The sequence below is a fragment of the Nansenia antarctica genome (assembly GCF_963989245.1).
Source record: "Nansenia antarctica genome assembly, chromosome: 7".
NCBI lineage: Eukaryota > Metazoa > Chordata > Actinopteri > Argentiniformes > Microstomatidae > Nansenia > Nansenia antarctica.
Window position 1 is genome coordinate 15562689 of NC_137677.1, and position 18073 is coordinate 15580761.

General features: G+C 47.3%; 1 protein-coding gene across 1 annotated transcript in view; it reads left to right on the plus strand.

Moving 5' to 3' along the window:
* The first annotated feature begins 512 nt into the window (after positions 1-512).
* Positions 513-18073, plus strand: part of gmds (GDP-mannose 4,6-dehydratase) — a 118259-nt gene continuing 100698 nt past the window's right edge. The window contains exons 1-4 of the mRNA XM_080536160.1: positions 513-627; positions 9726-9770; positions 10944-11031; positions 11910-12019. Of these exons, the coding sequence (XP_080392286.1) occupies positions 532-627; positions 9726-9770; positions 10944-11031; positions 11910-12019 (339 nt within the window). The 5' untranslated portion in view covers positions 513-531. The remainder of the gene's footprint in view (positions 628-9725; positions 9771-10943; positions 11032-11909; positions 12020-18073) is intronic.

An 18073-nucleotide genomic window follows, 5' to 3' on the forward strand; every position in this document is an offset into this window, starting at 1 on the left:
GACCTATAGCCAAAAACATGTAAATACATTTTAAAAAAGAAGTTTGGATTTCTTAGATGTTTGTCTGATTTGGTCATGCAGCCCAGTACTACAGCACAAGTAGGCCTGAGTTATACTTCAGTGAAATGGCATAGGTAGATATCGATTAATGAAAAGTCTGGAAAGAGATACATGACATTCCAATGAAAACTTCAACTGCATTCAACGTAAAGGGAGTGAAAGATACAGTACAAGTAACAGCGCTATGTAAAATCGGACTCCTCTTGTAGGCGGCGCTGTCAATAGTAGAGCGCAGACTCCCAGACCGAGAGTACCTTCCTCTTTCTGAACAAGTCTCTGCGCTTCATACCAGGCGTCTCTCCATTGGCTGGTTTCATCCCAGGCGTCTCTCCATTGGCTGTTCTGCAGGCAGTTCCTGGTGCGTCATATGTTGTAGTAGTTCCAGATGCTCCCGTGCTGATGCTCCGGTGACTGCCCTCCTGATCAGTAGCAACGTCGGTACGATCGAAACTTTTAATCACTCCTAAAAAAATGGCCCAATGCACGGAACCGTCCTCCAGCTCCGGTGTGAACGGAGAACTGAAAAAGGCGAGGAAGGTCGCTGTCATAACGGGCATCACTGGACAGGTAAGCGCAACACACTAGATCTCAATGGAAGCTGAGGGTACCGTTTTCTGCTGGTCGTTCAGAGTTGATAGGATGTATTCAGAGTTGATAGGATGTATTCAGAGTTGATAGGATGTATTCAGAGTTGATAGGATGTATGGCCATAGCGCTGGTTCTGTGTGTGAGGAGAGATGGGTGCAGCATCCATCATCATCTTCATCATCTGACAGATCAGGTGCAGTGTTGCACTGCTACCTTCATCAGCGAGTTCCGGGTCCATGCAGAGACATCACAGTCAGTGGGCTATATGTAGCTACTTTTTACATTTACATTTACATAGCTACTAAACATCTTTAGTTTAGATGGCATAAAGTGGTACTTTCCTGCATGTACACCAGTGAGTAACATTTGGCACGAGTTATGCTGCAGGGAGATATGCTAAGGAAAATAGATTAGATTCAAGTACCAGACAACGAAATGCAGTTTAGCATTTAACCAGAAGTGCAAATAGTGATAAAACATAAAACATATCATAAAACATGATATAAATTAAAAACACAATGTTACGTGACAGTCTGGCAACATTGATGCGAGCTTTTCAATACCAGAAAGGCCTTAAGCAAATATACTAATAAAAACGTTCTGTAGCCTATTTATGGCTGAAACACAGTGGTTACATGCTGTTTATAAATAAAGGGAAGATGACGACGGTAGTGATGACGATTTGGCGATTGTGCTTTGAAAACTATTCTGTTTTGTCCTGATCTGTTAGGGGAGGGGGGGCTGTCTTGAAAGCCCGGTAAGAACAAACGTGCAATACAAATACTAGGCTGGAAGGGGGATGGGCTGTCAGTCCTATTGTCTCCATGACACAGACCCACAAGGGATGTAACCTGAAGAAAGGTAGAGGGACAGGGACTGATAGGGAGAGATGGGAAGAAAGGAGAGGTAGGAAACAGAAATGTCTGGGGTTGTGTGGAGACTGTATTGTCCCTCCTGTCCAGAGTCCAAAACAGTTGATGAGGTACATGTACTAGCTGAGTGTTTGTGTGTGTGTGTGTGTGTGTGTGTGTGTGTGTTTCTGTGTCTGTGTCTGTGTCTGTGTGTGTGTGTGTGTGTGTGTGTGTGTGTGTGTGTGTGTGTCTGTGCCTCTGTGTGTGTGTACTTTTATTGCAAATACAACAGTTTTGCTAATAGTATACACACACACACACACACACACACACACACACACACACACAGTTGGTTTATTTATAAAAGGATGTAATGGTGAAATGCACAGAGCTCCAAAGTGCTCCTGCCTCACTCTCTTTCTCTCTCTGTGTTTGCCCGGTACTTATCTGTGTTTGCCCGGTACTTCTACCGTCTTATGAGAACGGGAGAGGCCTAGACTCAGACCTAACCCAAACCCTTTCTCTGTCTGAACAACACATGCTGCATATCCACATCCGCACTCCCTCTCACCTGTACTGATGTGAAGTGTGAACACTGGTACAGATCTCATCTGCAAACAGCTTAGGCTCAAGGATGTGTGGTAGCATGCTATTACACTGCATTTAATAGCATGCAGTGGAATTCCATGTAATATATGATATATAATAATATATCATGTAATATAATGTAGCTTTTAAAAATATCTATACAAAAGTCTCCTTTAGTTGGATACTGTATGAATGTACTTTTGTTTAACTTGATGGTGTGCTGTGGCTGTTTGTGTGTGTTCGTAGTATGTGTCCCTGCCTGCATATAGGCTACATCATGCATAAGCATCACGCCAGGTGGACCAACCCAACAGTAAAGAAACTGTGCCCAGACCCTTCCAGAAAACCAAGGGCATTTATGACTTAGTTGATGAGGTAGGCTACATGTAGCCTAATAGATGATGTAGGCCTACATACTAGCTGAACCATAAATGGTAAAAAGGCACTAGAAATATCTGGTCATTGTTCTTTGACCCTCCGCACGTTGTGTGTGTACTTTTAACAGGAGTGTTGTATTTGTAGTTCCCACACCTTTTACAATCTTTGAAAGCTGACCCTATTATGGAATATTGTCCCTCCTGTCCCCCTGCATGCTGTGTGTGTGTGTGTGTGTGTGTGTGTGTCTGTGTGTGTGTGTCTACTTTTATTGCAAATACTACAGTTCTGCTAAAAGTACACACACACACACACACTCACACAGTTGGTTTATTTGTAGAAGGATGTATTGGTGAAATGCACAGAGCTCCAAGGCGCTCCTGCCGACTCTCTGTCTCTCTATGTGTTTGCCCAGTACGTATCTGTGTTTGCCCGGTACTTCTACCGTCTCATGAGTAGGGGAGAGGCCTAGACTCAAACCTAACCCTTTCTCTATCTGAACAACAGGAGGGCCTTTTTTACTTGCACTTGCTCAGGACACAGTGAAAGAGAGAGGTGGGGCGAAACACTGAAACACATCTTGTTCTCTGAACACGCCCGTTTCCCCTCCACCTTTCCCATTTGTTCTACTTCTCTCTGCCTCCCTCCATCTCTCTCAAAGGGCAGATCTCAGAGGCCCTCCCATGCCATGGTGCCAGCCAGGGTACTCGTTGCGTTGCCTGCCCTACCTTCTGGGCTGTGGTATGGGAGGCAGGCAGGTGTGGTATGGGAGGCAGGCAGGTGTTGGTTGAGGTGGGGATAGGCCAGTGTTGGGAACAGAACAGAGCAGAGCAGAGCAGAGCAGAGCAGAGCTGTAACTAGCCATCCTGCTGCTCCCACTCTCGCTCCCCTGTTTCATCAACAGAACTTTGTTACTCATTACCGGCCCAGAGCCCACCACACCTCACCTGGACAAACACAGAAGCGGCCCTGTAGAAGGAGTGCTGAACAGGTGGGGTGGCCTTCTGTTCTCGCCTCACGTGACTCAGCTTGTCCCATGTAGGAGTAAAGAGGCCGTGGCCTATGTCTTTTATAGGTCTGAAACGCAATAGATTTTACGAGCTGTGCGGATCGGATGGTGTTTTTCAGACTAGAGAGGTGTGTGTGTGTGTGTGTGTGTGTGTGTAAAGGTCTCTAAGCACAGAGGGAGGTCGACACAGAGGAACTGTTGCAGAATAGGTATTTATTTATGCCTTGCATAGCTCAGCACCGTCACTGACGTGCTGAGCGAGTCTTTTCAAATAATAATCCAGCGCACTGGAAACTGCGCCGCAGCGTCCCCTTTCGGGACTCGTTCAGTTTGCCCGGCTCTCTCTCTCCCGGTCTCACGGTGTGTCTCCAAGCGGCAGGTACTTCCTGCCTCCTTCCTTTTCTCGAGGGAACAAACACACACAGGTTAAATAGACCAGTGGGATAACGAGTCTGATCACTGACACCTGTCCGTAATCAGCTCATTAACCCCCTCCCAACGGCAGTCTGGCTCCCTCTGCAGGCCAGAACGCGCCATGCTCCCACACAGTGTATAAAAAAGCTTTGGCCTATGGAATGGAATGGACTTTATTTGTCATTGCTACAGTACAGGTACCAAACAACGAAATTTAGGAGGGGTGGCTCCCCTGGTGTTAGGAAAGGAAAAAGAAAACACATTTTAGAAAAAGCATAGATGCATAAAATCACAATAAGGTAAGGAGCTGGTTTACATCCATAAAGGCTATGTACACAATCCACTGTACTATACTGCACAGATAGTCAACTAGGGTTGTCATATTGCACAAAAAGTATTTTTTTTCACATTATTTTAAAGTGTCACAGTTTGCAGGCTTGAAAATGTACATGTTTGTGCACATGTTTTGTTATAGGTCTAAAATGCAATATATTTTACAAGCTGTGCGGATCAGATTGGTGTTTTTCAGGCTAGAGAGGTGTGTGTGTGTGTGTGTGTGTGTGTGTGTGTGTGTGTGTGTGTGTGTGCGTGGATTTTAAGCACTGTGTTGTGTGTGCCCTGTCCCTTGAGTACTGAGAACAGACATTTCTTGTCCATGCTAGCAGTACGATGACAGGGGAGGTGTGTGTGTGTGTTTCAAGAGAGGGGGTGTATGACAACTAGTGTATTGAGAATCCTGACTAAACAAGTCAGACTGTAATAGGGGATGTAACAGACACTGAACTTGCAGTGGTAGAATGGTTTGGAGTATGCCTTCAGGAGATGCCATCAGAGGTTTGGGGAATAGGCATGGTTTTGGGGAATGTTTTCTGCGAGGAGGGAGATGTTGTCAGCTGACCTGACCCAGAATCCCTCCCTGGAGAGAGAACCATCCCAGGTCTTGGAAAGTAATTTCCAACGTCTCACATTCCTCCGTCAAGAGCCGCTCTATGGCACTCTCCTAGGGCTCCCTATTTTTCCTCCTCTAACAGAAAACAAAAAATAACAGCCTTATATCATTTTTATTCTGCCCGTCTCAGTGATATATATATACCCCCCCTCCCCCTAAAGGAGTTGTAGAATACTGAGGCCCCTTGTGCTGATGCTGAATCCCCATACAGGAGGCAGGCATCTGGTTCTACCATCTCAGACACGGGGGTGGCTCTCTAACACTGGCGGGGCCATAAGGTCTCAGTGATACCATAAATCGCAGGACTAACTACTGTTCAGAACTCGCAGGAAGTGTGCTACTGGAAGCCTCCAGGATCTTTGTGCTGTGATTGGGTGAGCTGAAGGGGTCAGAGAGTAATGGGGACTCTTGAGTGATGAGAGACCACCAATGTGCCAAGGTTGGGGGTCCAGTCCGGATCAGTTTATGATCACAGAGGTGGAGGTGAGAAGGGCAGGTTCTATCTCTCTCTGGCCCACAGTAAAATCCACCTTTACTTTGGCTTTAGGCTTGCTCCACTCTCTTTAACTTGTCTTGCTAGGAAAAACAACACAGTGTTTTGATACACCCCCTCCAACTTTGGTGATGTGCAACATACATGCAGGAGTAGCCACACAGGAGAAGGGGCTGTCTGCGGCGCCAGGAATAATACTCATAAAGCTAAGAATCCGTGCAGATCTCTCCTGATTCCTCCTCAGTTGCTCATAATCGCCCCTCCAAGGCTGATATTCTGCCTCAGAAGGAGATCTGGGAGCTCAACAGGATTGAATTAGTTTGAAAAAAAGGTAGTCTACTATTTGGGGGAAAAGGTCCATAGATTGAAGGGGTTTGTGCTAAGCTAACCCAGTACAAGCTAGCACGGCGTCTACAGGTGCCCCCACCCCTATTTCCTGCCACCATGAATCCGGGCTGTTATGGAATTAGGAGTGGAGTTATAAATAAGAGTGAGTGTTTGAACAGTAGCTTAGGCTGTCTGTGTGTGTGTGTGTGGGGGACCGCTCACTCTCTCGCACGCCACTGTGAGGAGTCATAAAGTGATCTATTTCCTGTGTGGAGAGGAAGTCCTGATTGCAGAAGCACATTGATGTGAGGGAGTTCTTGCACACGCTCGCTCGTTTGTTAAAGTGACACGCCTGGGTTGGGGGTAACAGAAGGGGAAAGAGTAGGACTCCTCTCTAAGCATGTAATGCTGCTCTTCCAGACTCCGCGTGTGTGTGTGTGTGTGTGTGTGTGTGTGTGTGTGTGTGTGTGTGTGTGTGTGTGATTGTGTATTCTGTGGTTTCTGACCGCAGCATCAGACCTAGTTGTAGTTCAGTAGTGTGCCTGGCAGCCTATCTCTGTGGTCTAAAGAAAGCACATTAAAGTGATTCATTTAGACATTCTGACAAATAAACACGCTCAGCATGTACAAACACATGGATGCCGTGCCTAGATAGACACACTTTGTCAGAGATAGCTCCCTGTAAACATGAAGTAGCCTAAATGTCTTTCTGTATGCCATATTCCTGTGACTCATACCCCAACTATCCTTATGGACTCTGGTTATTAAACTTCTGGAAGCTCTGGGTTTGACAACTACCCCACTGGTACTTGGGGAAATACCCTTCCATTTAAAATACGTACCAGCAGGGGGTGCCAGACTAACCTCTCTCTCTCTCTCTCTCTCTCTCTCTCTCTCTCTCTCTCTCTCTCTCTCTCTCTCTCTCTCTCTCTCTTTCTCTCTGTGTTTCTGCTGAGGCATGGCAATGTTTATATAGTAATAATAAACACAATCACCCTGCCTTGCTAATGTGTTACATTCGCCCACAGTACCACAACACTGCACTGGGATGTAGGCCTAACCGTGTTTTACAGAGAACATGGGAGCGAGATGAAATTAAATGATGATGATGATGGTTCTGATGATTGGAGCTAATGATTGCGCTTGGAGGTTGTTTCTGATTACCTAACATAGCTACATACTTCATACACATGGACTGATTTAGCCTTACTTTACATTGGGGGAAAGATTGGTATTTAAGTTAGCCTGTTTAATCTGTGTCTCCCTCTCCTCTCCTCTGTGGATTGAGTACATGTGTGCGTCTGCTTCTGTGTAGAACTTGTAGAGCGTCTTTCCTCTCCCTACTGCCGTTGGAAAGTACAGATTGTTTAAGACCTCATCAGATCCGGCCCAGTAGGATTCCACTGCTAGAAAACCATGGAAAATGTATTTTCCCTTTCATATTGTCATTGCGTACATAGGTTACACACATACACAGATGATGCAGTATGGAGCTTTTGATTGGCTGATTCCTCCTGTAGACGATGTAGGCTGAAGGATGTGCTCACCTGTACTACCTGATGTCCTGTACATATCTCACTCCCCCTTCAGGAGAATGTCACACATTGCACCCTGAGATAATAATACACTGGATGGCCAAAGGAAGAATCCTCACAGATACCAATCTGTTTTCCTAGTTTAAGATTCAGGGGGGTGACCGACTCACATGGGCTCTACCCACTAACCTTACTGTCACCACATTGACTTATGGTAGTAGTAGGTTTTTGTTTGGTCTAGCTGATGTGGTCGAGCTGCGTGATTATAGTGTGTTTTGGCCCGAAATGAAGCCAGGGGGGGGGTCTGGTCTAGTGTGGCGCTGGGAGGGGAGCTTGTTCCCAGTTCCCAGCACAGGATCTGGTGTTCAGGTAGAGCGAGTGTCTGTCTGTCTGCCTCCCACCCATGTGCCCCCCCCCGGCTCCCCATAACAGGAAACAGAGAGGTGAGGCCAGGGTTTATGGACTAATACGGCCTCAAAGGAGGCTCTTGTTTTCAAACAGAAAAGTAACTCTTCAGGTTTTTTCCGTATTGGTTTGGCGTGGCGGGGTTTGACCCTGGCAGAGGAGCAGGAAAACATGACATGGCAGAGAGCTTTGAACACTGTGGCCACGGGGGAGGTGGGCCAACTTCTCCCAGGTGAGGCACGGCCGGGGCTGGGACGGGGTCAGGCAGAGGCACCTGCCAGAACCTCTCGACCTCTTCTGGTCCCAACTCAACCACACTGGTCTGAACTCAACCACACTGGTCTGAACTCAACCACACTGGTCTGAACTCAACCACACTGTTCTGAACTCAACCACACTGGTCTGAACTCAATCACACTGGTCCATAGTGAACCGTCATGGCCTGGGTAGTTCTCAGTGGAGTGCTAACGGTGCTAAGCATGATAGAAGATGAGCAACACATCCCTCTAAGCTACCGTATTTTCCGGACTATAAGTCGCTCCGGAGTATAAGTCGCATCAGTCAAAAAATGCGACATTAAGAGGGAAAAACATATATAAGTCGCACTGGACTATAAGTCACATTTATTTAGAAATATATTTCACAAAATCCAAGACCAAGAACAGACATTTAATCTGGAACGGCAAGTTTATTCAACTACACAATAGCACACAGAACAACAGGCTGAATAGAAGTCCGGTATGTTAACATAACACATTAACAGTTATTCAGCAACGCAATAGCATAAAGAACATACCTGGGAGGCTGAATAGGCTAAATGAACATAACAAGCCAGCGAGTCCAACAAGCAAGTTACCAGTAAGCAAGTTCACCAGCTACCGTTTGCTTAGCTTCAACAAGCTAATGTTTTAGATAACTTCTTCAGGGGTATAGGAACAGCATATAGTTGTCACAAGCCCAGAGCGGCCCAGAGCGCTCTCTGTCGGCTGTAGACGGTAATGTTTACTCCTTGGTTCATGTCAGTCAGTATGAAATTACATATATATTGACATATAAGTCGCACCTGACTATAAGTCGCAGGACCAGCCAAACTATGAAAAAAAGCGTGACTTATAGTCCGGAAAATACGGTAGAGTGGCGCACGAGACAAGCTATGCTAACATGCTAATGGTCCTCGTACTCAGAAAGCTCCTTATTCTTCTATTGTCACTCATACTCACCCCTCTACCGTACCAGAGTGGAAGACAGGAAAAAAACATTCAATACAGGCCAAGTTCACCTCCATAACCTACAGGCCAAGCTGGTAGAGGAACTAGGGTCTGAGACATGGCTGGTAGAGGAACCAGGGTCTGAGACATGGCTGGGACTGGCAGACCTGAACTCTTGGGTCTCCGTCAATCTCCTTCCTCCTCTGTGGCCCAAATCACCCCCCCCCCCAGACCTGGAGTGGAAGTGTTGGGGTGGAGTTGGAGTTGTAGGTGGGGTTGGGGCAGTGTGAGTGTGAGTGTGTAAGGCCGGGGGTGTGGGAGGGATGAATGCTATGACTGGTTCGGAATGTTCCAGAGTTCCAGAATGTGCGGTCGGAAAGTCTGAGGGAGTGAAAAAGGACGAAAAGTTACATGGCTGAGAGGAACAAGAACTTTATTGACAGGGCTCAAGCATGCGCCCGAGAGCGCGCGCACACACACACGCACACGCACACGCACACACACATACACACACACACATACACACACACACACACACACACACACACACACACGTGAGACATTTCTATAATTTCTACCTTTTCAGGCAGGATAGGGTGGGAGTGTGTGTCACAATGCTTTTGTGTTGTAGTTTTGTATGACGCATACACACTGAGGAGTCTGTAGAAGGGCCTGTGGTTTCTCTGATAAGCCACAACAGTGACTAGCCCAGACTGTGTATCCTAGGAGAGTCTACTATTGTGTTTACAGGACAGGGTGATATGATGGATAGGTGTGTGTGTGTGCGTGTGCGTGTGCGTGTGCATGTGTATGTGTATGTGTATGTGTGTGCGTGTGCGTGCGTGTGTGTGTGTGTGTGTGTTTGTGTGTGTGTGTGTGTGTTTGTGCTTGTCTAACGGAACGTTTGTGTTTTGTGGTTCCAGGATGGCTCCTACCTGGCTGAGTTCCTGCTGGAGAAGGGCTACGAGGTGAGAGAGAAGCCCAGAGAGATACGCCCAGACTTGGCTAGCAACCCTGCCTCCCTCCCCTGCTCTACACACACACACACACACACACACACACACACACACACACACACACACACACACACACACACACACACACACACACACACACACACACACATTCACAGAGGCAGACATTCCCTAGATAAGCTCCATCCAAAGTCAAAGCACAGTCGCTGAGGGATTTGTGATGTAATGCTTCACTCAGACTGCAGACTCACACCTCAATCAGATCTGACCCTGGTGTTACACTGGGCCTGTTAACCTCTGACCCTTTCACCCTAGGGTCAGACCATTTATAAGGAAATGGCTGTTATTGTAAGGCTCTGAGTGAGGTCACTCCCTTTCACCTGCTACATACACACTTCTCTGGAGCACAGAGAGTCAACATGGCCGCTTCATCCAGAGTTTTATAAGGTGTTGCTGACTTGAACACTCGTATGAGTATGTAAGGGTTCTGGGATGATTTCATACTAATCGTCACACGCAGACACGCACACCTGACACGCACGCATGCACACACACACATACACACGCATGCACACACACACACGCATACACATACACACGCATACACACACCCACACACACATACACACGCATACACATACACACGCATGCATACACACACACACACACACATACACACACACCGGCTCTGGATTTGCTTTCCTGACAGTAGAATGATTTAATTTCCCTTGAATCGTTAGCAGTATTCCCCCTCCCTCCCTCCCTCCAGCCATCCCAGGGCTGCTCATGAGCTGCCACACAGCCTGACAGGAAGTGTCACCAGGCACAGGAAATGGCCCTGTTCCAGGCCGGGTACTCTTTGGGGGGCCATGAAAGCAGGGCGGACAGGCAGGCAGGAAGTCATGAGTGAATAAAGGAAGTGAGGTTGGGGCACAGTGTCCTCCCAGTAATGTGCTCTCCAAGATCAGGAACCGTTATCTCCTCTGAACAGAGCTTCCTACACACCCTTTAACCACCTCCCCCCAAACCCCCATAAACACCCCAGTGAAAGAGATGGCAGAAGTCCTGTCTGTCCCGTCCCCTCCTAACCACACACATCTCATCGTCGTGTGTACATGCGTTTGTGTGTGTAGTATATGTTGACTCTGAAGTGTGTGTTCTCCCCAGGTACATGGCATTCTGCGCAGATCCAGCTCCTTCAACACCGGTCGCATAGAGCATCTCTACCAGAACCCCCAGACGCACACTGAAGGAAGTATGTACCTCAGCCTCTGTTCTTAACATACACACTGAAGGAAGTATGTACCTCAGCCTCTGTTCTTACACACTGAAGGAAGTATGTACCTCAGCCTCTGTTCTTAACATACACACTGAAGGAAGTATGTACCTCAGCCTCTGTTCTTAACATACACACTGAAGGAAGTATGTACCTCAGCCTCTGTTCTTACACACTGAAGGAAGTATGTACCTCAGCCTCTGTTCATACACACTGAAGGAAGTATGTACCTCAGCCTCTGTTCATACACACTGAAGGAAGTATGTACCTCAGCCTCTGTTCATACACACTGAAGGAAGTATGTACCTCAGCCTCTGTTCATACACACTGAAGGAAGTACAGTATGTACCTCAGCCTCTGTTCTCAAAATACACAGCAACTGCTGCAAGCTCCATAGTCACCAACCGAAAACGTCCAGTACAGCATAGATATGCTTCATGATAGGAGGGTCATTGCATTGCTGGGCATCTGTTGAGCCTGTCTAACGTACCTCACTCATACCCCAGAGGGATCCTCAGGTGGCTGTAAGTGTAACTTTACGATACGCATCAAAGCTTGTCTGTGCAAAAACAGGCCGAGGGTAGGGTGTCCCTGAATCAGACTCAAACTGGACTTAATCAATAGAGGTTGATTTTTCTGGGGGATCTATAATGGTGTAGTGCTTAGAAATAATAATTGCCCTCTGCAATGTCTTACTGGTATGTATGTGTGTGTGTGTGTGTGTGTGTGTGTGTGTGTGTGTGTGTGTGCACGTGTGTGTGTGTGTGTGTGTGGCTGCGCGTGTGTGTGTGCGTGTGTGCGTGTGTGTGTGTGTGTGTGCGCGTGTGTGTGCGCGTGCTTGTATGTGACCCTCTCAGACATGAAGCTGCACTACGGAGACCTGACAGACAGCACCTGCCTGGTGAAGATCATCAACCTGGTCAAACCCACAGAGATCTACAACCTGGGGGCCCAGAGTCACGTCAAGGTAGGCGCCCCCTACAGCCGCACTGGCTCTGTGTGTGTTGTCATGCCTGTGTGTAGGAGTCTGTAATGACTGCTACATGGCGGACAGCAAAGCCAACCTGGAACTGGTTGCTGTGGCTCTGGAGAGGTTGAGAGGATGTCGGGGCTGAGGAGACAGGAAGCGTCATTTCTTGGATGTTTCTGTGCCACAATGTCCCTTTTGTTGGAGAAGTCCAGTGTGATCCCAGGAGGTCCCACTGACACGCCTCCACCTCCTCCACCTCCTCCACCTCCTGCCCCTGCAGACTGCAGACTGGCCTCTGTCAGATAAAGAGGTGGCTGTGTGTGTGTGTGTGTGTGTGTGTGTGTATATGTGTGTGTGTGTGTGTGTGTATGTGTGTATGTGTGTATGTGTGTATGTGTGTATGTGTGTATGTGTGTATGTGTGTGTGTGTGTGTGCGCGTGCGTGCGCGTGCGTGCGCGAGAGAGAGTGGAGAGAGAGTAGAGAGAGAGAGAGAGAGACTATCCCCCTCTCCCCCTCTCCCCTCCACATCCTTTGTGGTTATAGGCCATGTCTCCGCTCTCAAACCTCCCACGCGGAGAATCCTCCCTTACACACACACACACACACGCACGCACGCACGCACGCACGCACGCGCACGCACGCACGCACGCACACACACACACACACGCACACACACTATGTATTCCAGAAACACACAGTCGGAGATATATTCAGTGTTCATTCATTGTCTGTCCCAGTGAGCCCACGCCTGGTAGAGTGTCCGGAGGCACTGTGTGTTTAACCACTGAGCCCTGTGGAATACTGGCAGTGACCGCTGGTGTTTCCAGTCACCCCAGGCAGGAAGAGGATCATTCACAGGATCTACTCATCTCTCTTCCTTCTTCACACCCACCCCTCCTCTCTGCCTTTGTCTGTGAGACGCTCCTTGTGAGACTGCTGAGTGTAGGCTATTACTCACTCAGAGGATACTGTGTATGTGTGTGTGTGTGTGTGTGTGTGTGTGTGTGAGTGTGTGTGCGCGCGTGTTCAAGTTAGTGCGTATGGCTGTGTGGGTGCTTGTTCCCTCAGAGAGCGTGAGGACAGAGGAAGGTTTTTGATTCTAACTCCGGGGTGGAGAGTTCAGGGAATTGTGGGACGGACACTGGAGGACTAGGGACACGGCCAGCTGCAGCATCAAATACACAAGCCCAGAACAAACAAAGCAAACACAACCAGACCAAAGGGGCCTTCATTATGGTTTCATATCTCTCTTCTTCCATTGCCATAAGTTCAGCAGGGGCTTATAGAGAGGTTAGCTCTAAACTCTGGTTCCAATCTGAGCTAGAGATTAAGGGCTGGATTCCTGGACATAGATTAAACCTAATCTGAGACTAAATTGCCTCCTCGACGGAGATTAAATCCACCGCAAATGTTCTTTAGCCCAGGACTAGGCTGAGTCTGCGTCCGAGGAAACCAGCCTTATAAGTATTGATGACATTAAATATGCTAAAACCTCTTCAAGACCAATGACCTTAACAACAAGCATGCTGCATAATCTTATTTTAAATCTAGATTAGGAAACGATCCTTTATGAAACCCTTTATGTGAACACAGGTGTTAATGTGTGTGTGGATGATAATAGGGGGGGGGGAGGCAGGTGTCAAAGGGAGCAGCGTCTCATTGTACTCCCTCACTGAGGTGTTCGTTGGAAAGAGGGCGAACAAAAGCCCCAACGTGTGTGTAACCCCCCCCCATGTGATTTTGATCACCTGCAGCTGTCACGGGAGACAGGGGAGAGACAGGCTAGACCCAGGCCAGGAGAGAGTGACTGGCTGTGAGGCTGAATAGACATCCTGAATTATTAACACACTCTCCTGATGGGGGGAATGACAGGTGGGAGGCAGAGAGAAGCAGGAGGGAGAGAGGGTGTGTGGAGATGGGTTTCCTCTTCTCTGTGTGTGCGTGCGTGCGCATGTGTGTGTGTGTGTGTCAACTGAGAAAGGCAGCACATATTGAACTCATTGACTGAGCCCAGGAACAGGTTTCCACACACAGCCCTGTCTGCAGAAAGTCATTGGTCTATCTCAGCTCCTACAGAAACAGTGTCATTGTCATCCCATCCCATCCTTTGGTCCCTTTCTCTCTCTCTCTCTCTGTCTCTCTCTCTCTGTCTCTCTCTCTCTCTCTCTCTCTCTCTCTCTCTCTCTCTCTCTCTCTCTCTCTCTCCTGGCGGTACAGTAGCCCCCATGCTAGTGTTTTTCTTTTTTAGCATAGGGTTTAAAGTGTGTGTGTGTGTGTTGGCTGTCGGTGAAGTGAACAATTACACTGTGTAATGTTTTTTCGGTTCATACTGTAGGTGCGCGACACCCACAAGTGGTGACTAGACGTCAGTCAGTGTTGATCGACAAAAGCATAGATGAACCTTGAGGGCGGAGTCCCAGAGTAGACTGCGGTGTCTGTGGGAGTCAAACAGCTCCATTCCGGCCCAACCATTCTCTACTCCCAAACCAGTCAGTCAGAATCATCAGATGCTCACCAGGAATGTGGAATTAATATGGAAAACTAGAAAACATCCCAAAGCGCCCCCAGATCATCCAGAGACGTTCCCCCCAGGGGCGTACGTCTGATTGTGCTAGCTGGTTGAGAGGAGAGCGTATGCTATTAATGATGAGTGGGCTGCTCTCATTAACACCCCATTGGCTGGGTTTATCCACTCTCTGATTGATGTTTACATTACTGCCATCCAATCAGTCCTCGGTGGCACGCTCAGAGCTCTGTGTGTGTATCAGACTAGGGGAAGTGATCGCCTGGACTGAACATGTGCATGTGCGCATGTGTGTGTGCGTGCCGAATAGACAGGTTTGTCTGTATCCATGGGTTTCCTTTTATTTTGTCCGCCTATAGAATGAAGAGAAAAGGGCCTCAGTTCCGCCGGTGGTCTAGTTTGTGGTCGGCATAGCTCCACCGACCAGACAGACCTAGAGACGTGTTTGGAAAGGTTAGAAGAGTGTATGAGAAGCTTGGGCTGGCTAAGCTGTAGTGAATGTGAATTTTTAAGTTAAGAATAGGGCTGCTCTATGCCAAGATAAGCAAGTCTGCTCTTTGTATCCTTAGTGTTGGAACGGAATGACGGAGGATGTTTTGTAGCTCGATTCTACTCTACAAAAACAGAATAGGGAAACAAAACTAAAACAAAAAGGTAAATAAAAACTGTACCTTAACACTGTTTCCCAACCTTCATTTGACATGTTCAGGTACTAAACACGCCCTTGTTCAACTGTAAATATCATTGAGCTATTCATCTCATGTATCTTCACTTATTGTATTAATTTATTTATACTCACTATAATATCTTATACTGTCATACTGTCTAATATCATGTCTTTTGCACTATGCCACTATCTGGTTAGAAGCCAAACTACTTTTTGTTGTCTCAGTACTCTGTACAATCACAATAAAGTTGATTCGAATCGAATCGAATCTTGCATAAGGATTTGAGGTACTGATGAGGCTCCCCCTTGTTGCATTTCCACCTGTGACAGATAGATGGCATCAGTGAGCCACCTCAGTCCCTTGACAGCGCTTACTGGGACTGTACTATAGCATAGGGGAAACAGCTTCCCCTCCTGATCATCTAACATCATGTACACAGACTCACACTAGGCCTCTCTTCTAAAGATGATACATTTATCAGTTGAACAGGTAAAGGTTGAATCGCCCAAAAATACACTAAGTAACATTTTCCAATACATTTTCCAACACACCCTGAGAGTGATGGTGGTCTGGCGATTGAGAAGCTTTTGACATCAGTAACGGCATAGGAGAGGACTGAGGTGACGCTGCATACTGAGAGGTTAGAACGGCTGAGAGGTTAGAACCACGGCACCTGCAGGATGTCAATTAGCATTCTACCTTTCCTTCAGGAGGAAGAGAGGAAGAGAGGAAGAGAGTTAATGCTTGCGTTTGAGTCACGCCGATAATGGGACGGATAGAGAGAGAGAGAAGGAGGTGAAAGAGAGAGGTTTAGAATGAGAGAAGGGGGGGAGTGAGGTAGAGAAAGGGGTGCAGCAGTCACTTTCTGGAAAGTATGTTGTCTTCTGTCGGGAAATGTTCTTTTGCTCGGGTGTCAGCATTCTCCTTCTCACCCACCCTTGTCCTCCCCCTAGCACTCTGGAACCCTCTCACTCTGGAACCCCCCTAGCACTCTGGAACCCTCTCAATGAGGAGGGATTTAAAGTAGTGTAGCAGGCTAGCATGGGAGACGCTGGTTGCTTGTCTGTATAAACACCTGGAGCCTAGCCCCCCGCCCCCCGCCACCCTGTTTAATTAGCACTGTAGCAGAGGGCACACAAGGACAGGCTGCGTTGAGAACGTAGTAACCAGGTATTACACCAAATATTTAGGAAACTCCATGACGGAGGCTGTTGCTACGTCTTCCAGGGTGCCATTTTGGCTCTGACAATGATAAACAGTTTCATAGGAAGTGCCGGGAGTTATTGATGATTTATCTGGATGCTGGGTGTGTGATCTAAATTATATGTTTGTCGAGAAACACGCACACCATATGCATGCATGCACCTACGCGCACACACACACACACACACACACACACACACACACACACACACACACACCCACACACACACACACACACGCCTGTGCGCACACACACACACACACACACGCTGTGATGCACGTGCATGACCTCTCCTTCCATAGTTTAATCTATTCTTAATCTAAATTTTTAGGATATCCCAAAACAACACCTATGCACGTTATGTTGCGTATCATACTTACTGGTAGGCTTTTTGTTTGTTTTTTGCATGGGTTACCATGGCACTTAACAGGGATGGTGGGAATATTGCCAGAGTTGTTTTAGTGGTCCATGCTCACACCACGCATGAAAAAGCACACGCGTAACAACTGGCTCTGCAGTCCAAGAGTTTACACAGAGTCCAGACAACACACACAATGCAGTTGACATAGAGCTTATAGGTATTATCACACAGAGTATACACACACACATGTTTACAGAGCTTACCGTCTGTTTACATAGGGATAGGAATTAATATACACACTCTGTGTACACACACACACACACACACACACACACACACACACACACACACACTCACACACACACAAAGACAAAGCGAGGGGGTTGAGGCCCCAGTGCACTATGTCAGATGTGGGCTCTTAGTTGGAAATGAAAAACAGGAAGTTTCCTAGTGTGATGATGATCTGCGTCCTCCATAGACCCTCTGTTTCCTGATGTGGTCCTACCTGGGTTTGGTTGAAGTATTCAGAGGTGTGCTGTATCTGCATGAAGCATGTGGGTTTTTGTCATTACATTACAATGTCATAAGACATTACATGTCTTTTTCTGTTCATAACTGCATTTCCTCTGTCATCAATACAATTATAATGCTGAAAGGGTCTGGAAAGTCGACCTTAAATGGTCCCCAAAAAAAAATCCATGAGGCATTGTTTCTTCATCTGTGAGCTCAGGACTTCTGTTGTGTTCCTGACTGTGGGGTTTGCACCCCCTCATGACTACACCCCAAGGCTTCCCCTACTGATGAGACATTCTGGCTTGTTTGTGTAAATGTCTGAGTTTGTTTTGAGTTTTCCTTCCGAGTGTGGGCTGCGGCTGGACCCTGATAGTCACACACACTCAGCCTGTGAGCAATCTGACTCTACGACTTAAATCAGAGCCTGTGAATAAAAGATACATTCGAAACGTACAGTATGATAGCACAATCAATGGTGAAAAAACGTGTACAATGTTATCAGCAATACAGTGTTTTGGTATCTTCGCCTCCGCCTAGAAAGGGGTGTGTGTGTGTGTGTGTGTGTGTGTGTGTGTGTGTGTGTGTGTGTGTGTGTGTGTGTCTGTGTCTGTGTGTGTATCTGTCTGTCTGTTGAGTAATTTAATTATTTAGGGATTGCCTTCTTACACATCGGTGTAATTAACTATGATCTCACTTGTTTGGTTCAGTGTGTACGTTTCACAGAGAGCGAGAGAGAGAGATAGAGAGAGAGAGAGAGAGAGAGAGAGTAAGGGAGGGAGG